A 22462-nucleotide genomic window follows, 5' to 3' on the forward strand; every position below is an offset into this window, starting at 1 on the left:
CGTAACAGTGCGTACACACAGCTCAGCACTTTAGTTCCTGCCGACTCTCTCCCACTCCGGCACCATAAAAAGTGAGCGCAGAGGCGTCACGTGACCGCGAGCAGGCGCGCCGCAGACCCACCCACCAAGAAACTGGAAGAAGCTGACAGTAGTTTCGGAGATTATGTCGAGGTCCAGCCTGGCGCAGGACCCTGGGAGCACAGCTGCATTGACTGTGTTAAAGCGGGCGTTAGATCTGGAGTCCGAGTCCCGGGGCCCGCAGGCTCTGGTGTGTTACCAGGAGGGGATCGATCTGCTCCTGCAGGTTCTGAAAGGTGAGCAGTGAGCCGGGGAGCCGAGACTGGAGGAAATGGAGTTGCAATCCGTCTTGCCTGAGTGGGAGTGAAAGAGTTAAAACGATTCCTTTCGCCGCGAGACAGCAGTGAAATACAGAAGATGGGGTATTCTACAGGACAGGTGGACTGGTTTCTTTTATATCTTTATTAGATTGATGTCGTCAGTGAAAGAGAGGTTACTGTTCTAGAATTTTAAGAGGTAACTAGACGTAATAGTTAGAGAAGAAGAGAAGAGAAGAAGGAGAAGGCAATGGCACCCCACTCCAGTACTGTTGCCTGGAAAATCCCATGGACAGAGGAGCCTGATGGGCTGCAGTCCATGGGGTCGCGAAGAGTCGGATACGACTGAGCGACTTCACTTTCACTTTTCACTTTCATGCACTGGAGAAGGAAATGGCAACCCACTCTAGTGTTCTTGCCTGGAGAATCCCAGGGACCGGGAAGCCTGATGGGCTGCCGTCTATGGGGTCGCACAGAGTCGGACACGACTGAAGCGACTTAGCAGCAGCAGATGTAATAGTTGCCTTGAAGCGACTTGGGTTTGAAGGAACTGTATAAACATTTGGGGATCAATTTAGGAAGATTGTATATGGAACAAGTAGCAATAAAATTATTAACTTTGTTAGGTAGTATGGTATTTTTCAAACTCTTCTTAATTTTAGGGGTGAAGACTAACATGTTTGGAAAGGAATTATGATGTCTGAATTTGAACGTTGAAGCAAATATGACAAAATGCTATCAGTTTTTAAATCTAGGTGATAGATAATAAGATCATTACACCCTTTTCCTTATTTTTCTCATTAAACATTTTCATTATAAGTTTAAAAAACTAATAAGGGCCTACTGTATAGCACGGGGAACTCTACTCAGTACTCTCTAATGACTTGCATGGGAGAAGAATTTTAAAAACAGTGGATATATGTGTGTGTGTGTAACTGATTCACTGTGCCGTACCCATGAAACCACCACAACAGTCTAAATCAGCTATGAAAGTATTAGTTGCTCAGTCATGTGGGATTTTTTGTGACCCCATGGACTGTGGCCTGCCAGGCTCCTCTGTCCATGGGGTTTTTCAGGCAAGAATACTAGAGTGGGTCTTCCTGACCCAGGGTTTGAGCCAGTGTCTCCTACATCTCCTGCATTGGCAGGTGGGTTCTTTATCACACTATACTCCAATTTAAGTTTTTTCATTAGAAATGGATATACTGAAATTTCGTGTAAGAAATGTATAGGATTGTGAGAGTTAAGACTTTCTGTTACATGGTCATTAGTGTTGTTGTTGTTCAGTCGTTCAGTCATCCAGTCGTGTCCGACTCTTTGTGACCCCATGGACTGCAGCATGCCAGGCCTCCCTGTCCCTCACCATCTCCCAAAGTTTGCTGAAGTTCATGTCCATTCCATCAGTTGATGCCATCCAGGCATCTCATCCTGTGATGCCCTCTTCTCCTTCTGCCCTCAATCTATCCCAGCATCAGGGACTTTTCCAATGAGTTGGCTGTCCGCGTCAGATGACCAATTCAGTGTTGTGAAGTAGCTCAGTCGTGTCTGACTCTTTGCGACCCCATGGACTGTAGCCTACCAGGCTCTTCCCTCGATGGGATTCTCCAGGCAAGAGTACTGGAGTGGGTTGCCATTTCCTTCTCCAGGGGCTCTTCCCAACCCAGGGATCAAACCCGGGTCTCCCGCATTGCAGGCACACGCTTTAATCTCTGAGCCACCAGGGAAGCCCCTAGAAGTACCCAAATAACCTTAACATCGAGCACAATCCCTTGCAGCTAATAAACATGTAATTATATATTAATTGACTTAAAATGAGCCCCTGCTCCCCATCCTCTTGTGTTTCCTGTCTGGCCCAAGATCTCCCCTCTATACCTTTCTGCCTGCATATTTCTGATATGTTTCGGAAGCTTTGAGACAGCAGAGGTTGGTCTTCAGTGTACAGTGCTTTTCTTAGAACTCGAAAACCCTACCTTGGGCAGGGACCATTTGATGACGGTGATAATAAGAGTAGCTATCATTTATAAGTCTTGAGTGGTAGGCAGTATTCAGAGCACATTAGAAGCATGATCCCAATTCGTCCTTACGGTTGCCCTATGAAGTATGAGGTGATGTTGCCCTCATTTTAACAGCATAAAAAGCAAAGTTCACTTTCCAGTTCAGCCACCATTGGTAGAGTCACAACTGGACCCCAAGGCTTTAGCAGCTCTGCTCTGCTGACTCTCAGAAAGGGACATGGCATACAGTGGTGGGCCCTGAAGCAGCAGAATCCCAGGAGTTCTGCTCCTGTGTGCTCCACTGATCCTGTGGTGGTTCAAGAGACAGTGACATGATCTTGAAGGTTAAGATATAAACGCAAATAACTGTACTTCAGGGAATAAGTGCCAAGAGCCATGGAAACAAATGCAATGAGGATTTAAACAGCCAGTGGTCATTTGGGGATGGAAAGGTGGGGCTTGCTTTCAATAGGGGTTTTGGAAGGTTAAGTAGAATTTCAGAAACTCAGCTAAAAGTGTTCCAGTTCTGTCTGTGCTGTTTTACTAAATAAATGGTTCAGTTCACTTTAGCATATACCTATAGAGGAAGAGGAGAAGTTTAAAGGTAGACTGATGGTTGGAGCATGCTGTGGATGGCCTTGACCGCCAGGAGATTTTAACTCATTCCATTGACAAGGAGAAACTAAAGTTTCTGCAAAGGAGTGACAAAATTAAAGTTGCATTTCAGGGCCTGCCTCTCTTAGGCACATGTTTTTCTCCCAAATATTTGCATGACCTATTCTCTCTCCTCTTTCAGGTATTTATACAAATATCACCTTATTTGTGAGGCCATTCCCTGACCCCCAATGTGAAATTATAACCCCCATTCCAGAACTCTTTTATCCTTCTTCCTTGCTTTATTTAATAGCACTTTATCACAGTCTAACATATGTGTTTTACCAATTTACCTCTGTTGTTGTCTTTCCGCCCATTTGAATGATAGTGGGGAATTGTGTTTTGTTTTATTAACTGCTGTGTCTCCAGTGCTTAGAATAATGCCTGGCATGTGGTAAGTTCTCAGTAAATATTTCTTGAATAAATGAGTGAACAGGGCAAGAGAGTAGGAGAGACATGAACCTGAAGAGACTGAAGTCAAGCAGATCAATTAATGAGCTCCTGCAGGAGTCAAGATGAGAGGAGATGAGGGCCTGAATGAACCATGACCTGAATGACACCACTTACTAGGAAAGAGAGAGGACAGAGTGGACATCGAATTACTGGCATTGGCTCATTGATTAGATGTGAGAGTGAGTTTCCAATGGGACTTGGAGATGGCTATATGATGAAACCTGGAAGACAAAGTCATGTTTGAAGAATGGGTCAAACTGTGATTGAGGATAATGATTAAGAAAGAGGACAGGGGAAATAGCCTATGTTTATAGGCAGTAGCAAAGTAACAGTAGAGTTAAGAAAACAGGTGTTAGATAAAATCTAGTTCTAGAGGAAGCCGAGAGGGCAGTGTATAAAGAAATTAAGTAGATGATAATGATACTGACATTTACTATTTTCTGCATGCCAGTATCATAATTTGTTGTTGTTCAGATGCTAAGTCATGTCAACTCTTTGCAATTAGTTTTTCATAATTAGTCCTCTCCACAATTTTCTAGGGTGCTGTTACTCTTTCCGTGTTAGACAAGAAGATAAAAAGAGGTTGAATAACTGGCCAAGGTCACACAGCTAAAAGTGGCAAAGCAGGTTTTGTTTTTTAATTCTTTTTTGACTGTGCTGGGTCTTCGTTGCAGCATGGGTTCTCTAGTTGAGGCAGATGGGCTTAGTTGCCCCGTGGCATGTGGGATCTTAGTTCCCTGACCAGGGATTGAATCCAAGTACCCTGCATTGGAAGGCGTATTCTTAACCTCTGGACCACCAAGGAAGTCCCCAAACATTATATTTTAGTTGGTTAATTTTGTTTTCTCACAACAGTATGGGTTAAGAATTCTGAAACTGCTTGATGTCTATATTGAACTTGAAAGTGAAAGTATTAGTTGCTCAATTATGTCCGACTCTTTGCAACCCCATGAACTGTGGCCTACCAGGCTCCTCTGTCCATGGGATTCTCCAGGCAAGAATAACTGGAGTGGGTAGCCATTTCCTTCCCCAGGGGATCTTCCCTACCCAGGGATCTAACCAGGAACAAGCTAGTAAATATATTGTGGATAATGAAAGAAGTTACAGGTAAGGAAAGGAGGAAGGCTAGAATGAACCCTGTGGGATCAAAGTTAACATGAATTTGTGGGTTTTGATGCAGATGGACAGATACAGCAATAGAGATGTATGTATTAGTAAACCTCCATAGACTTTCTGCCTGTCTTGACAGAAAGGGTCTAGACTTTCCCCAAGCCACAGTGAACACACTTAGCACTCAGAATATGATCTCTTGATACCATTCTCCAATAAACAAACCAAAGTCTCTGGGAGAAATGGTTGATTTTGAGGCTGGAGCAAGAAAACTACGTTTTGCACCAAAATGTAAGGAAGTAGTCAAAAAATAATGGGGTACGTCAAAAGAACACAGGAGCCAGCACAAGGAGCTCTCAAAGCCAATGCTGATAATATTTAACCAGGAAAATGATGATAGTTTCCCAAAAGCCCAGGACCAGATGGCTTCACAAGAGAATTCTGTCAAACATTTAGAGAAGAGCTAATGCCTGTCCTTCTAAAACTCTTCCAAAAAATGCTTGCAGAGGAAGGAATGCTTCCAAACTCATTTTACGAGGCCACCATCATCCTGATACCAAAACCAGACAAAGACCACACAAAAAAAGAAAACTACAGGCCAATATCACTGATGAACATAGATGCAAAAATCCTCAACAAAATTTTAGCAAACACAATTCAGCAACACATCAAATAGTCCATACACCATCATCAAGTTGGGTTTATTCCAAGAATGCAAGGATTTTTCAATATATGCAAATCAGTCAATGTGGTATACCATATTAACAAATTGAAAGATAAAAAGCATATAATAATCTCAATGGGTGCAGAAAAAGCCTTTGACAAAATTCAGCACCCATTTATGATTAAAACTTTTCAAAAAATGGGCATGGAAGGAGCCTACCTCAACATAGTAAAGGCCATATATGATAAACCTATAGTAAACATTATTCTCAATGGTAAAAAACTGAAAGCATTCCCCCTAAGATCAGGGACAAGACAAGGGTGTCCACTTTCACCACTGTTATTCAACATAGTTACATTAATCAGAGAAGAAAAAGAAATAAAAGGAATCCAGATTGGAAAAGAAGAAGTAAAGCTCTCATTATTTGCAGATGATGTGACACTAAAGATAGTTCAGAAAATTATTAGAGCTAATCAGTGAATTTAGCAAAGATGCAGGATACAAAATCAATACACCGAAATCACTTGCATTTCTATATACTAATATATACCAACAATGAAAAATCAGAAAGAGAAATTAAGCAACAATCCCATTCACCATTGCAACAAAAAGAATTAAATAGGAATAAACTTACCTAAGGAGACAAAAGAACTGTACACAGAAAATTATAAAACACTAAGGAAAGAAATCAAAGACTACATAAACAGATGGAGAAATATTCCATGTTCCTGGGTAGGAAGAATCAAGATTGTGAAAATGACTATACTACCAAATGCAATCTACAGATTCAATGCAATCCCTATCAAATTACCAATGGCATTTTTCACAGAACTAGAACAAAAAAATTTCACAATTCATATGGATACACAAAAGACCCCAAATAGCCAAAGCTGTCTTGAGAAAGAAGAATGGAGCTGGAAGAATCAACCTTCCTGACTTCAGATTATACTACAAAGCTACAGTCATCAAGACAGTATGGTACTGGCACAAAAACAGAAATACAGACAAATGGAGCAAGATCAAAAGCCCAGAAATAAACTCATGCACTTTTGGGTACCTTATTTTTGACAAAGGAGGCAAGAATATACAATGGGGCAAAGACAGGCTCTTCAACAAATGGTGCTGGGAAAACTGGACAGCTACAGGTAAAAGAATGAAATTAGAACACTTCCTAACACCATACACAAAGATAAATTCAAAATGGATTAAAGACCTAAATGTAAGACCAGAAACTATAAAACTCTTAGAGGAAAACATAGGCAGAACACTTGATGACATAAATCAAAGCAAGATCCTCTATGACCCACCTCCTAGAGTAACAGAAATAAACACAAAAGTAAACAAGTAGGAGCTGATTAAACTTAAAAGCTTTTGCACAGCAAAGGAAACTAAGTAAGGTGAAAAGACAACCCTCAGAATGGGAGAAAATAATAGCAAATGAAACAACTGACAAAGGATTAATTTCCAAAAAAGCAGCTCATACAACCCAATGCCAGAAAAACAACCCAATCAAAAAGAGGGAAAAAGACCTAAACAGACATTTCTCCAAAGAAGACATAAAGATGGCTAACAAACGCACATGAAAAGATGCTCAACACCACTCATTGTTAGGGAAATGCAAATCAAAACTACAATGAGATATCACCTCACACCAGTCAGAATGGCCATCATCAAAAAGTCTACAAACAATAAATGCTGGAGAGGGTGTGGAGAAAAAGGAACGCTCTTGCACTGTTGGTGGGAATGTAAATTGATACAGCCACTATGGAAGACAGTATGGAGATTCCTTTAAAAACTAGGAATAAAACCACTATATGATCCAGCAATCTCACTAGAAGGCATATACCCTGAGGAAACCAAAATTGAAAAAGACACATGTACCCTAATGTTCATTGCAGCACTATTTTAAATAGCTAGAACATGGAAGCAACCTAGATGTCCATCGACAGATGATTGGATAAAGAAGCTGTGGTAGATATACACAATGGAATATTACTACATTTTTATATTCACCATAAAAAGGAACACATTTGAGTAAGTTCTGATGAGGTGGATGAACCTAGAACCTATTATACACAGTGAAGTGAGTCAGAAAGAGAAAGATAAATATCATATTCTATGGCATATATACGGAATCTAGAAAAATGGCACTGAAGAATTTATTCACAGGGCAGCAGTGGAGAAACAGACAGAGAATAGACTTATGGACATGGGGAGGGGAGGAGAGGGTGAGATGCATGGAAAGAGTAACATGGAAACTTACATTACCATGTATAAAATAGATAGCCAACAGAAATTTGCTGTATGGCTCAGGAAACTCAGACGGGGGCTCTGTATCAATCTAGAGGGGAGGGATGGGGTGGGAGGTGGGAGGGAGGTTCAAAAGGGAGGGGACATTTGTATACCTATGGCTGATTCATATTTAGGTTTGACAGAAAACAACAAAATTCTGTAAAGCAATTATCCTTCAATAAAAAAATAAATTAAAAAAAGGAAAATGATGATAGTTTTCAATTACAACCCATAAAGTAAAATCTCCATGAGTCCATATTGATATAAATTATTAGTAGAATAAATAAGTAGATGGGTGAGAAGGGACAGCTTTTTCTTACAGTGGAATTCCAGTTAATACATTAAGTAGAAATGATGGAAGTAGAAAATCACCATTTGGCAAATACTGCAGTAGTAATTGCTACAGGGAAAGGCCATCAATGGGACTTCCTTGGCAGTCCAATGGTTAAGATTTTGCCTTCCAATGCAGGGGGCTCAAGTTCAGTCCCTGGTCGGGCAGCTAAGATCCCACATGCTGCATGCCATGGCCAAAAAAAAAAAAAAAAAAGACCATCAGTGGGTCCTAAAATTAGTGGATGAAGAGTGAAGAGAGATAGGATATTTACCCACAAGATAGCTTTTTCATACAAAATAGAAAATAGTGACTTTCTAGTGGAGAAATCTGTAAACTCCACCGTAACCAAGTCATCAAAGTTGACATCTCCAGTAATAAGACATATTGACCTCATGTACCCACTGAGGGCACAACACTTCTGTGATTTTCTTGCTAAAAATATGTATAACCTCAATCTTACCCTTAGAAAACAGTGGCAGCCCAAAATGAGACACATTCTGCAAAATAACTGTTTACTCTTCCTAAATGTCAAGGTCATAAAAGGCAGAAACATACTAAAGGAACTATTACAGACTGGAGAAGACTAAAGAGGCATAACCCCTAAATGCTATGTGGGATCCTAGACCAGAAAACTTTCTTTAGTGGGATATTTGTTGTTATTCAGTCACCCAGTTGTGTCCAACTCTTCAAGCCCATTGACTGCAGCATGCCAGGCCTCCCTGTTCCTCACCATCTCCCAAAATTTGCCCAAGTTAATGTCCATTGCATCAGTGATGCCATCCATCCATCTCATCCTCTTGACACCCTCTTCTCCTGCCCTCAATCTTTCCTAGCATCAGGGACTTTTCCAATGAATTGGCTGTTTGCATCAGATGACCAAATAGAGCTTCAGCATCAGTCCTTCCAATGAATATTCAGGGTTGGTTTCCCTTAAGATTGGCTGATTTTATTTCCTTGCTGTCCAGGGGGCTTTCAGGAGTCTTCTCCAGCACCACAGTTCAAAGGCATCAGTTCTTTGGCATTCTGCTTTCTTTACGGTCTAGCTCTCACATCCACACATGACCACTGGGGAGACCATAGCCTTGACTATACGGACCTTTGTCAGCAAAGTAATGTCTCTGCTTTTCAGCACACTGTATAGGTTTGTCATAGCTTTCCTGTCAAGAAACAATCGTCTTCTGACCTCATGACTGTAGTCACCATGTGCAGTGATTTTAGAGCTCAAGAAGAGGAAATCTGTCACTACTTCCACCTTTTCCCCTTCCATTTGTCATGAAGTAATGGGGCTGGATGCCATGATCTTAGTTCTTTTAGAAGTTACTCTCCTCCTTCACCCTCATTAAGAAGCTCTCTAGTTCCTCTTCACTTTCTGCCATTAGAGTGGTATCATCCACATATCTAAGGTTGTTGATGTTTTTCCCGCCTATCTTGATTCCAGCTTGTAGCTCATCCAACCCAGCATTTCTCATGATGTGCTCAGCAGCGTATAGGTTAAACAAAGAGGGTGACAGCAGACAGCCCTGTCATACTCCTTTCTCAATCTTGAACCGATCAGTTGTTCCATACAGGCTTCTAACTGTTGCTTCTTGACCTGCACACAGGTTTCTCAGGAGACAGGTAAGATGGTCTGGTATTCCCATCTCTTTAAGAGCTTTCCATGGTTTGTTATCATCCACACTAGGTGGATGATAAAGTCAAAGGCTTTAGCATAGTTGATGAAACAGAGGTAGATGTTTTTCTGGAATTCCATTGCTTTCTCTAAGATCCAGCAAATGTTGGCAATTTAATCTCTGGTTCCTCTTCCTTTTCTAGACCCAGCTTGTTCATCTGGAACTTCTTGGTTCACATAATGCTGAAGTTTAATATGCAAGATTTTAAGAATGACCTTACTAGCATGGGAGATGAGTGCAATTATCCAACTGTTATCCGACTGTTAGCTCATTCTTTAGTACTGCCCTTCTTGGGAATTGGGATGAGGATTGACCTTTTCCAGTCCTGTGGCCACTGCTGAGTCTTCCAGATTTGCTGACATACTGACAGCAACACCTTGAGGGCATCATCCTTTGGGGTTTTGTTTGAATAGTTCTACTGTAATTCCAGGTGGTGCTAGTGGTAAAGAAGCCACCTGCCAGTGCAGGAGATGTAAGAGATGTAGGTTCGATCCCTGGGTTGGGAAGATCTCCTGGAGAGGGGTATGGCAACCCACTCCAGTATTCCTGCCTGGAGAATCCCATGTACAGAGGAGCCTGGCAGGCTACAGTTATGGAGTCTCACAACTGAAGTGAGTGAGCACTGGAATTCCATCACATCCACTAGCTTTATTAACAGCAGTGAGTCCTAAAGCCCACTTGACTTCAAACTCCAGAATGTGTGGCTCTGGGTGACTGACCACATCATCAGAGTAATCTGGTTCATTAAGACCTTTTTTGTACAGTTCTCCTGTGTAGTCTTTCCATCTCTTCTTGATCTCTTCAGCGTCTACTAGGTCTTTATTGTTTCTGTACTTTATTGTGCCCACCTTTGGGTGAAACGTTCCCTTGATATTTCCAATTTTACATCCAGAGACTAGCACAGAGAGACAAGAAGGCCTTCTTCAATGAACAGTACATAAAACTAGAAGAAAACAACAAAAGGGAAAGACTAGAGATCTCAGGAAAGTTGGAAATATCAAGGGAATATTGCACCCAAAGATGGGCAGGCACAACAAAGGACAATAAAGTGGACAATTAATGAAATACCAGTAAGGTGTGTAGATGAGCTACTAGTGTTGTATGAATGTTCATGTGCTTGCTCTGATAATTGTACTGTAGTTGTGTAATATGTTAATATAGGGGAATCCGGATGAAGGGAGTCTCTGCCATGTTCCTAGCTTTTCCATAAATATACAATTAATTCAAAATAAAATATTTTTAAAAACAGAGTTTAAAAATGAAATTAAAGTGAAAAGTGAAAGCAGTATTAAAAGGGAGGGAGGAAGGAAGGGACCAGAAGTAATTTGTTAACTGGTTGGAGGTGGGGCTTGGGATAAGCTTTTATTGATAATGTATACTCAAAAATACCTTTGATTTTTGGGATGGCTGGGAAAATGAGTCAACGTAAGCTGTAAAGGGGAAGTCTGGAATAGAGACTGGTTTTGTGGAAGAAAGATGTTGTTTGCTATCTTTTGATTATGCTAAGATTTCAAACTTATGGGTAATTGGAACAAAATAGTGCTCATAGTCAGTGACATGTAATAAGCCACCTTTGTTTCCACACCGGATTGAGTGTCCCCAGCTATCAGTCACAGTGTTAGAGTCCCCACTTCTAAATAAAGGGCTTCCAATGCTCAGTGAAAAGGTGGAGGTTGTACAGGATCAAGCTAAACTGGGACCTATTATTTGTGTATTTTAGGACCATGGCAAACCATGCCAAAGGACAGGAAATCCATGGAAAACTTAGGAAACACTGCCTGTACCAAAGAGAAAGCCTGTTTGGAATCTTGAGAGTCTATTTTTTAATTTGTAGGCACCAAAGATGAAACAAAGAAGCGTAATCTCAGAAAAATAATTTCTGACCACATGGATAGAGCAGAACACTTAAAGAAACGCTTGGACCAAGAAAAAGAAGGTAAGGAGGCTGTTTTGGAGAGTGTGTGCCTGAGCTCTTGTGACAAAGCCTGTCTCACCCAGTGTTCCTGGCTGTGCCCTTTGGAGCTCTGTGTGGTCTGGACTGTTTACCCTTGGGAGCTTACAGGTCTCCTCTGCATTTCCAGTTCTTAACTTTCTTTTTTAATATTTATTTATTTGGCTACATTGGTTCTTAGTTGCATCACTAAAAAAAGGACAGGGTCTTTTTTTTTTTTTTTTTAGTTGCAGTGTATGGGATCTAGTTCCCTAACCAGGGGTCAAACCCAGAGCCCTGCACTGGGATCTCAGAGTCTTAGCCACTAGACCACAAGGGAAGCCCCTTTGCCCTGTTTTGTTTTGTTTTCTGCTCAGGGGAAGGTGGCAGTCAGATTCTTCTCCTGAGAATTTGAGGACAGCTCTACATACTGCAGAACTTTGCATGCCATTTTAAGGAATTCATGATCCCCATGAAGCAGAGCAATACTGAACGTAAAGCCTATATTTTATTTGTATCTCCATTTATAAAATGACCAAAATATTAAAGTAGCTCAAGAAATGCCCAGGGCTGCTTTGCGATTTTTGTCTTGAATCAGAACGTTTGAGGAATTAGGTATTCTTAATGAAGAGAGATGCAGAAGGTATGGTTCCCTATTTATAATTGGTTCTCCGGGGGCTCCCCAGGTGGCACAGTGGTAAAGAATCAGCTTACCAATACAGGAGACACGGGTTTGATCGCTGGGTGGGGAAGATCCCCTGGAGGAGGATATGACAACCCACTCCAGTATTCTTGCCTGGGAAATCCCATGGACACAGGAGCCTGGTGGGCTGTAGTCCATGGGGTCATAGAGTCAGACATGACTGAGACTCACAGTGATGAGAGATGCAGGAGGTATGGTTAGTTCACTACTTTTTGAGCATCCAGTTTACAGACATACAGACACAAATGGCCGTTGCCACCTGACATTCACAGCTGCTGCATCCTACAGTCAAAGGAACTGCTGTCCTCAAAAAAAAAAAAAAAACAGTGTCCCCCAGCCCTCAGCTCCTGTTTACTCCTGCCCTCTGCACACCTCTTCCTGGTATTCTGTACTATCCCAAACCTTGGCTACCCAGATTAACCTGGCTAGCTCGCTACTTTGTTGAGGAGTAATAAAATTGTTTACTGCATCCCAAATTGAAACCTGCAATGCAGTTTCCCTCTGAAATCTGAAGGAAATAGAGTACCATCAACTTTGTGGCTTAAATACACTGGCTAAAACTAACCTGTGTGACTAGCTTGGCTTCAAAACTGATGCACAGTTTGTAACATTTTGTGTTTTGAAATATTAGGAAGACAATCCAAACCACTGATTTTCAAACAAAGTTTAAAAGTGCAACCACCGTATAAATCAGGAACTACCATTAAGGATCATATTTAAAAAAAAAAAAAACCTTAAAGGTCTTTGATAACTTATTCAATAATTATTCATTTTGAATGAACAAAAACAATAGAACTCCCCTGCTGACCCTATGGCATTCTAGTCTTTGGCTTGGATTATTAAGAAGTACTATAAGTTTTTGCTTAACACACTCTCTACAAGTTCTAAGACTCCTAGATTCCATATTATATTGCATTTATTTATTTAATGTGTGCTTAGTAACTCACTCATGTCTGACTCTTTGTGACCCTTTGGACTGTAGCCCACGAGGCTCCTCCGTCCATGGGATTTTTCAGGCAAGAATACTGAAATGAGTTGAATACTGGAATTCTCTAGGGAATCTTCCCAACACAAGGATCAAACCTGCGTCTCCTGCATTGCAGGTGGATTCTTTACTGCTGAGCCATTGGGGAAACCATATATGTAATACCTCAGCTATTAAATTGCAAGACATAAAAAGACTTAAATCTGAAGAGAAAGACCAGTTGCCCACTCAATCAAAGCTTATGATTCTACTCATGGTGACAAAAATATTAGATATCTTTATATACAGTAGGTTCTTTCTTGAATAAACTGTCTGGTTCTGTAGGATTTAGCTCAAGAACCTATTCCAAGAAATCTCTGGACTTTCCCACTTGCCTGGCCTCCATGAAGGCGAAACTCATTGGATGGTTTGCCTTATAACCTCTGTGTGTGTAGCATCCTGCAATGTGTCTGGTATAGATTGAGCATTCGAAAATGCTCGCTGAGTGCATGAGTTTAAAAACATTAACTTGTATGTGCTCCTCACTGTTTATAGTATGTATAAAAAGAAAACAAGTAGTCACTGGTTTTATTACAGAAACTTCTGTTTTGTAGCTGGAAAATATCACAAGCAAATTAAGATAGAAGAGAATGCAACAGGTTTCAGCTATGAGTCCCTTTTTCAAGAATACCTGAGTGAAACAGTTACAGAAGTTTGGATAGAAGATCCTTATATTAGACACACACATCAGGTAGGTGAAATGTACTCACACAGGATGAAATAGTCATTATTTAACATGTACGAGTAATAACCCATCCTAATGTCTTTCAGCTGTATAACTTCCTTCGATTTTGTGAGATGCTGGTTAAGAGGCCATGTAAAGTAAAAACTATTCATCTTCTCACCTCTCTGGATGAAGTAGGTACCTGAAAGCATTTTCTCTTTCTTAACATCATGGACTTCACTCAGTTGTAAGATGTAGTTCAAGGCAAACTTGGATGTAATGCTTCAGCCAGAGCTGTTTCATTGGAAATGAACTTGCTATCTTCATGCTCAGTCGCTCAGTTGTGTCTGACTCTTTGCGGCCCCATGGACTATAGCCCACCAGGGTCCTCTGTCCATGGGATTCTCCAGGCAAGAATACTGAGAGTGGGTTGCCATTTCCTCCTCCAGGAGGTCTTCCCGACCCAGGGATCAAATCCGCGTCTCTAGCGTCTCCTGCATTGGCAGGTGGACTCTTTATTCCTGAGCCATCTGGGATTAGGCATAAAATACATTGGAGAAAACGCTGTTGATTTTAGTATGTTGTACCTTGCATTTGGCCACTTAGCTAAGCTCTCTATTCAAATAGTTTGTGAGTTTAGTTTCTTGGATGTTCTATGAGTCAATCACTCTGTCTTCAGTATTGATAGTTCCTATCATCTCTATCTTGATTTTGATTTAAATAGGGATAATTCTAAACAATTCATATTTCCAGGATTAATTTGAGAAGAAAGCCTCATCTGAATAAACAGCACCGTTAAAATACATCTTAGGAGATGGCACCAAGTTGTGTTATGTTCACATTAGGAAAAAAAATGATTATTTTGATAAAAATAGTTGCTCTTAAACTACTTCATCTTCTTTGGTTGCTTCTTTGCAGTAATGGACAGTAAAACTAGTGTAGAATATTTACATTTTAAGATATACATTGCATGGGCTTTCTAGGTGGTTCAGAGGTAAAGAATCTACCTGCCAGTGACACAACTGTGCAACTGAACACACACTGCATTGCTTAGGAATAATTTAAAATATTAATAACTGAGTAAAAAAAAATTTTTTTCCTATTGACAGGGCACTGGGAAAGATCAGCATAGTGGCCTAGAAGAAATAAAACAGTCGCTCAGGAATCACGGAGTGAGTTTGGAATTAGAATATTCTTCTTCAATACATGACCGAGAAATTAGGTTAGTATATAGTAATACTTTAATTTTTATGCAGTTGAAAAATACTTATTTTTATTTCTCACAAATTATATATAATTACATATACTATTCCACTTAAATATTAAAAATTTAAATAAAGCTTAATTTTAGTATTTTTCACTTTTGAAGAAAAAATCTGGCTAATTGTGTCCTCTGTGAGTTTCCTGTTTCCTAATGGAATAAAATTTACATGTTCTGTGTCATCTGAGCAAAGGAAGTACTTTTCTATCCAATTATACATACAGTATTATGACATTGGGATAATTTCCTTTTGGGGTGATAGTGGTATTTATTTAATTTGGCTTTACTTCTTATAGTTTATTAAAGTTTCTAGCAGGCATGACAGGATGCTGTGTTGTGCCCATCAGGGCTTCCTCTGCCCTGGCACATCCCCACCTCTAGGCACGGGAGTCCCTGAAACATCACCAGTCTGCCTGAGTACAGTTGGAAGCCACTTGTTAGCAGAACAGGGAAGCTTTCTCAGGAAGATGAAATTCATGAGGAAGGTTTAATTGAATTGTTAAAATCTTTTATCAGCTAATGGTTGTTTTGTTTCATTGCAGACACAGCCCATAGGTAAACCCAGGTTTGGTTCAACTCGCCACTGCAAGAAGTGATTTTATTTGTTAGGGGGAGATTTAGCTGACACTTCATACAACTTTGATCATTGTCTGACCTAAATGTCTGGAGTGTAATACTATATAACTAATTTCAATAGGTTCAACAATGGATGGATAATTAAGATCGGAAGGGGACTTGATTATTTTAAGAAACCACAGGTAGGATATAGTCTCATGTGTGACTGTGTAGCATTCTTTAAAAAGTGGCTTTGATCATTTTTGTTAAAAAAAACTCTTCTCTTCTCTTTTTAGAGTCGTTTTTCCCTTGGATATTGTGATTTTGACTTAAGACCATGTCATGAAACAACAGTGGACATTTTTCATAATAAGCACACAAAAAAAATATGATGGATAGTAGCCTAATTTACATATATATTTCTACTTTAAATGAATGTTGTTTTTTTAACTGTGGACAGATCATTCCTATAATGTATGAATTTAACAATAAATTTTTATATTTTACTAATGTATGGATTCCTTGTTCAGTTGTGTGACCAATCCTGAATTCACTTTTATCAATAGGTTACTCAGAGTACTTAGTGTTTCAAGTATAGTTAGTTGAAACATTTCCCCAGATTTTCTCTTGTTTGGATGTTGATGAATGAATCAAGACCTTAGCCACTGGACCACCCAGGAAGTCCCTACAATTATGTGTCTTCAGCAGGTATTTACCTAAATTCAGTTATCCTCTATTACTTAACTCCTTATAAAGGCAAATCAAGCCTTTTAGTAATACCAGATGCATTTTGTAGCTCACTTAACCTTGACTGCAACATCTGTAAAGCTCTGCAGCTTAGCATCAATTGTCCTGGGAAAGCCTATCCATAGACATGCCAGTTGACTGGTTGGGGACAGACTAGGTCTCATGGGGATCAGCTGGGAGAGGGGATACTGCTAGAGGCAGTGGGCAGACCAGAAGCTTGAAGAATAAGCTAAGCTAAAGTCTGTAGAGGGAAATAGAAGTCCTGGTGTTGGAGAGTGCCCTTCTGAACATCACATCTGGAAAAGCTTGAAGATTTCAAATCAAGAGTGAATAGTGTGGAGGGACAAAGCCAGGTAGAGGTCATAGGAACAGAGTTGGGCAGAGTAGTCTGGGGTTGGGGGGGACCCTGAAACCCCTCTGTTAAGGGTTGATTGTGCACACACATAACCCCTAGAAATTCACATGTTTAAATCCCAATCCCTGGTACCTCGGAATGTAACCATATTTGGAAATAAGGTCTTCAAAGAAATAAGTTCTGTCTGTAGGTGACCCTAATCCAGTATGATGGGTGTCCTTATAAAAAGTGGATATCCTGACCTAGATACGCACAGAGGAGAGACTACGTGAAGTCATAGCAAGATGCCACCACCTGCAAGCCAAGGAGATGGGCCTCAGAAGAAACCAAACCTGCTGTCACCTTGACTTTGGATTGAATAAATGACCACTTTTAACCACCAAGTTTTGGAGTGGTTTGGTATGTAGCAACAGATCGCTGATACAACCTGACTACTCTCCTCCCTGCTCCACATTGCACGGCTGCCTTTGCATTCCTCAGGGCTCAAAGTCAATGTCAGGTCCCCGATGGCTCCAAGTGGGGATCCCGTATTGTCTAACTGCCTGGACTTTTCTTTTTCTTTGTTTTTTTATATTTTCTTTTATTTTTTTAACTTTACAATATTGTATTGGTTTTGCCATATATCAACATGAATCCGATACTTTTCTCATTTTGTAAGCATTTACTGGTTTGTCTACTTTCCCTATTTTAAACAATTTAAGTCTTGACCTATTAATGGGTCATAAAGTTAATTTTTAAGATGAAATAAAATTGAATATAAAATATCAGCTAAGTGAGTAGTAAAGGGTAAGCATCGTATTGTGAAACAGACAACATATGTGTATGCTGGTGCAAAACATAAGACATTTTTTACTCTAGTTTTTAAAGAGTTTGAAAATCACTGCATTAAATTGTCATTTCCTAAGTCGGTGCCTTAGGCCATGCCATGTGGGGCCACCCAAGATGGATGGGTCATGGTGGAGAGGTCTGACAGAATGTGGTCCACTGGAGAAGGGAATGGCAAACCACTTCAGTATTCTTGTCTTGAGAATCCCATGAACAGTATGAACAGGCAAAAAGATGAACTCCCCAAGTCGGCAGGTGCCCAATATGATACTAGAGATCAGTGGAGAAATAAGAAAGAATGAAGGGATGGAGCCAAAGCAAAAACAATACCCAGCTGTGGATGTGACTGGTGATAGAAGCAAGGTCCGATGCTGTAAAGAGCAATATTGCATAGGAACCTGGAATGTTAGGTTCATGAATCAAGGCAAATTGGAAGTGGTCAAACAGGAGATGGCAAGAGTGAATGTCGACATTCTAGGAATCAGTGAACTAAAATGGACTGAAATGGGTGAATTTAACCCAGATGACCATTATATCTACTACTGTGGGCAGGAATGCCTTAGAAGAAATGGAGTAGCCATCACAGTCAACAAAAGAGTCTGAAATGCTGTACTTGGATGCAATCTCAAAAACGACAGAATGATCTCTGTTCGTTTCCAAGGCAAACCATTCAATATCACGGTAATCCAAGTCTATGACCCGACCAGTAATGCTGAAGAAGCTGAAGTTGAACAGTTCTATGAAGACCTACAAGACCTTTTAGGACTAACACCCAAAAAAGATGTCCTTTTCATTATAGGGGACTGGAATGCAAAAGTAGCAAGTCAAGAAATAACTGGAGTAACAGGCAAATTTGGCCTTGGAGTACAGAATGAAGCCGGGCAAAGGTAATACAGTTTTTCCAAGAGAACGCACTGGTCATAGCAAACACTCTCTTCCAACAACACAAGAGAAGACTTTACACATGGACATCACCAGATGGCCAACACCAAAATCAGATTGATTATATTCTTTGCAGCCAAAGATGGAGAAGCTCTATACAGTCAGCAAAAACAAGACTGGGAGCTGACTGTGGCTCAGATCATGAACTCCTTATTGCCAAATTCAGAACTTAAATTGAAGAAAGTGGGGAAAACCACTAGACCATTCAGGTATGACCTAAATCAAATCCCTTATGATTATACAGTGGAAGTGACAAATAGATTTAAGGGACTAGATCTGATAGAGTGCCTGATGAACTATGGATGGAGGTTTGTGACATTGTAGAGGAGACAGGGATCAAGACCATCCCCAGGAAAAAAATGCAAAAAAGCAAAATGGCTGTCTGAGGAGACCTTACAAATAGCTGTGAAAAGAAGAGAAGCAAAAAGCAAAGGAGAAAAGGAAAGATATACCTGTTTGAATGCAGAGTTGCAAAGAATAGCAAGGAGAGGTAGGAAAGCCTTTCCCAGCAATCAATGCAAAGAAACAGAGGAAAACAATAGAATGGGAAAGACTAGAGGTTTCTTCAAGAAACTTAGATCCCAAGGGAACATTTCATGCAAAGATGGGCTCAATAAAGGACAGAAATGGTATGGACCTAACAGAAGCAGAAAATATTAAGAAGAGGTGGCAAGAATACACAGAACTATACAAAAAAGACTTCACAACCTAGTTAATCACGATGGTGTGATCACAGACCTAGAGCCAGACATCCTGGAATGTGAAGTCAAGTGGGCCTTAGAAAGCATCACTACAAACAAAGCTAGTGGAGGTGATGGAATTCCAGTTGAGCTATTTCAAATCCTAAAAGATGATGCTGTGAAAGTGCTGCACTCAATATGCCAGCAAATTTGGAAAACTCAGCAGTGGCCACAGGACTGGAAAAGGTCAGTTTTCATTCCAACCCCAAAGAAAGGCAATGCCAAAGAATGCTCAAACTACCGCACAATTGCACTCATCTCACATGCTAGTAAAATAATGCTCAAAATTCTCCAAGCCAGGTTTCAGCAATACGTGAGCCGTGAACTTCCTGATGTTCAAGCTGGTTTTAGAAAAGGCAGAGGAACCAGAGATCAAATTGCCAACATCCTCTGGATCATTGAAAAAGCAAGAGAGTTCCAGAAAAACATCTATTTCTGCTTTATTGACTATCCCAAAGCCTTTGACTGTGTGGATCACAATAAACTATGGAAAATTCTTCAAGAGATGGGAATACCAGACCACCTGATCTGCCTCTTGAGAAACCTGTATGCAGGTCAGGAAGCAACAGTTAGAACTGGACATGGAACAACAGACTGGTTCCAAATAGGAAAAGGAGTACGTCAAGGCTGTATATTGTCATCCTGCTTATTTAACTTATCTGCAGCGTACATTATGAGAAACGCTGGGCTGGAGGAAGCACAAGTTGGAATCAAGATTGCCAGGAGAAGTATCAATAACCTCAGATATGCAGATGACACCACCCTTATGGCAGAAAGTGAGAACTAAAGAGCCTCTTGATGAAAGTAAAAGAGGAATGTGAAAAAGTCGGCTTAAAGCTCAACATTCAGAAAACTAAGATCATGGCATCTGGTCCATAACTACATGGCAAATAGAAGGGGAAACAGTGGAAACAGTGAGAGACTTTATCTGGGCTCCAAAATCACTGCAGATGGTGACTGCAGCCATGAAATTAAAGGACGCTTACTCCTTGGAAGGAAGGTTATGACCAACCTAGATAGCATATTCAAAAGCAGAGACATTACTTTGCTAACAAAGGTCCGTCTAGTCAAGGCTATGGTTTTTCCAGTAGTCATGTATGGATGTGAGAGTTGGACTGTGAAGAAAGGTGAGCGCCAAAGAACTGATGCTTTTGAACTGTGGTGTTGGGAGAAGACTCTTGAGAGTCCCTTGGACTGCAAGGAGGTCCAACCAGTCCATCCTAAATCAGTCCTGGGTGTTCTTTGGAAGGTCTGATGTTGAAGTGAAACTCCCAATACTTTAGCCACCTGATGCGAAGAGCTGACTCATTTGAAAAGACCCTGATGCTGGGAAAAGTTGAGGGCAGGAGGAGAAGGGGAAAACAGAGCATGAGATGGATGCCATCACCAACTCAATGGACATGAGTTTGGGTGGGCTTCAGGAGTTGGTGTTGGACAGGGAGGCCTGGTGTGCTGCAGTTCATGGGGTTGCAGAAAGTCGGAGACGACTGAGCGACTGAACTGAACTGAACTGAACTGAAGGTCAGTGACCATGTCTCTGTTACCAGGATATCCAACAACTAGCAAAGTAGGCACAGAGTAGGCCCTCGATAAACAGGAACTACTGTAGAAATTAGTATGTGAGTGAACTATAGAGACATTAAATTGTTGGCAGGAGTGCTACTCTTTGAAGCAGTTTGGCAACCATGGAATGGAAAGAAACAGTAAACCCTTGAGCAGCAGTCTTTGAGACGGGGGAGACATTCGCATGTCCATTCACTAAGGCTGCTGTTGCTGCTAAGTCGCTTCAGTTGTGTCTGACTCTGTGCGACCCCACAGACGGCAGCCCGCCAGGCTCCCCTGTCCCTGGGATTCTCCAGGCAAGAACGGGAGTGGGTTGCCATTTCCTTCTCCAATGCATGAAACTGAAAAGTGCACTGTCGTGTCCGACTCTTAGTGATCCCATGGACTGCAGCCTACCAGGCTCCTCCGCCCATGGGATTTCCCAGGCAAGAGTACTAATGATTCAGTAAAAGTTGAGATAGACTTATGCAAGATAAAGGAGATAAATAATTGATAGTACAAAACATAAACAGACTTCCCTGGTGGTCCAGTGGTAGAAAATCTGCCTTGAAATACAGGGGACGTGGGTTTAATTCCTGGTCGGGGAAGTAAGAGCTCACATGCATGGAGCAACTAAGCCCCAGAGCCGCAATTAGAGAATCTAACAAAAGATCTCAGTGATGCAACTAACACCATATGCAGCTTAAATATTTTAAAAAAAAAAAGCTGGAGAAGAAAAATCCACAATACAATTAGGGGGCTCAGCTTTAAGGAAGAGGACATATTTCTTTCTCTGAGATTGAATGAAATGAGAAAAGTTGAAGTAGAAAACATAAGCAGCTGAAGGAACTCAATTCTGAAAGACTGCTGCTCAAGGGTTTACTGGTGAATGAGAGGCAGTCAACAGAAGTGAGTTGAATCTGACGCCTACAGAACAAAAACAAGTGAAAAACTATAAATATGAAATTGGGCGAATCTGTGTGTGAGCATGCACATGTGTGAGCTCAGTTGTGTCCGACTCTTTGCAACCCCACGGACTGTAGCCTGCTAAGCTCCTCTGTCCATGGAACTTTCCAAACAAGAATACTGGAGCAGGTTGTCATTTCCTACTCCAGGGGATGGTCTCCACCCAGGGGTCAAACTGATGTCTCTTTCATCTCCTGCATTGTAGGCAGACTCCTTACCACTAGCGCCGCCTGAGAAGACACTAATCTGCATGATTATGTGAATTTTCTTCTAGCATCGCCCACCATCTAGTTATATGAGTGGAAAATCAATTGTTGAAAAAAAGAGTGGCTATGATAGGTCAAGAGAAATGTGAGAATGCTGGTAAGAAATGGAGATGAAGCAAGAGACTGGAGAAAAGTTATTGGCTTAGAAAAGTGCAGTAAGCTTGATTTAGTGGGAAAGAATGAAAGGATAGGGAAATGTAATTAAAAGGGAGAAATTTATAGTTTATAGTATATAGTATAGTATACTATATAGTATAGTATATAGTATCAAGAAGCCAGGGTTATATTCCCTAGTGGTAAGAAAAAGAACTGTGAGGTCAGAGTGTTCAATATGGTATCCAACCCCAAGATGGTAACAAAAGAAAAGAGCTGAAATACAAATGCAGTCAAGTATAGGGTTGGCCAAAAAGTTTGTTTTGGTTTTTGCATTAACATC

General features: G+C 40.8%; 1 protein-coding gene across 3 annotated transcripts; it reads left to right on the top strand.

Moving 5' to 3' along the window:
• Positions 1-92: 92 nt before the first annotated feature.
• On the top strand, positions 93-16153 carry MITD1 (microtubule interacting and trafficking domain containing 1). 3 transcript variants are annotated; one of them, XM_086327979.1, is made up of 7 exons: positions 93-456; positions 11341-11442; positions 13718-13854; positions 13935-14021; positions 14937-15049; positions 15786-15846; positions 15940-16153. In XM_086327979.1, exons 2-7 carry the CDS (start codon positions 11394-11396, stop codon positions 16033-16035), a joined length of 543 nt encoding a protein of 180 aa, XP_086184105.1. In that variant the 5' UTR covers positions 93-456; positions 11341-11393; the 3' UTR covers positions 16036-16153. The 3 variants fall into 3 exon arrangements, 2 of the variants coding, with proteins under 2 accessions (XP_086184105.1, XP_086184104.1); XR_015137389.1 differs by having other exon boundaries at positions 142-314; positions 15631-15846; XM_086327978.1 differs by having other exon boundaries at positions 142-314.
• The last annotated feature ends 6309 nt before the right edge of the window (positions 16154-22462 follow it).

The sequence above is a fragment of the Bos grunniens genome, chromosome 11, assembly GCF_055505025.1.
Source record: "Bos grunniens cultivar Pamir isolate PY7600 chromosome 11, Bosgru_T2T1.0, whole genome shotgun sequence".
Classification (NCBI taxonomy): domain Eukaryota; kingdom Metazoa; phylum Chordata; class Mammalia; order Artiodactyla; family Bovidae; genus Bos; species Bos grunniens.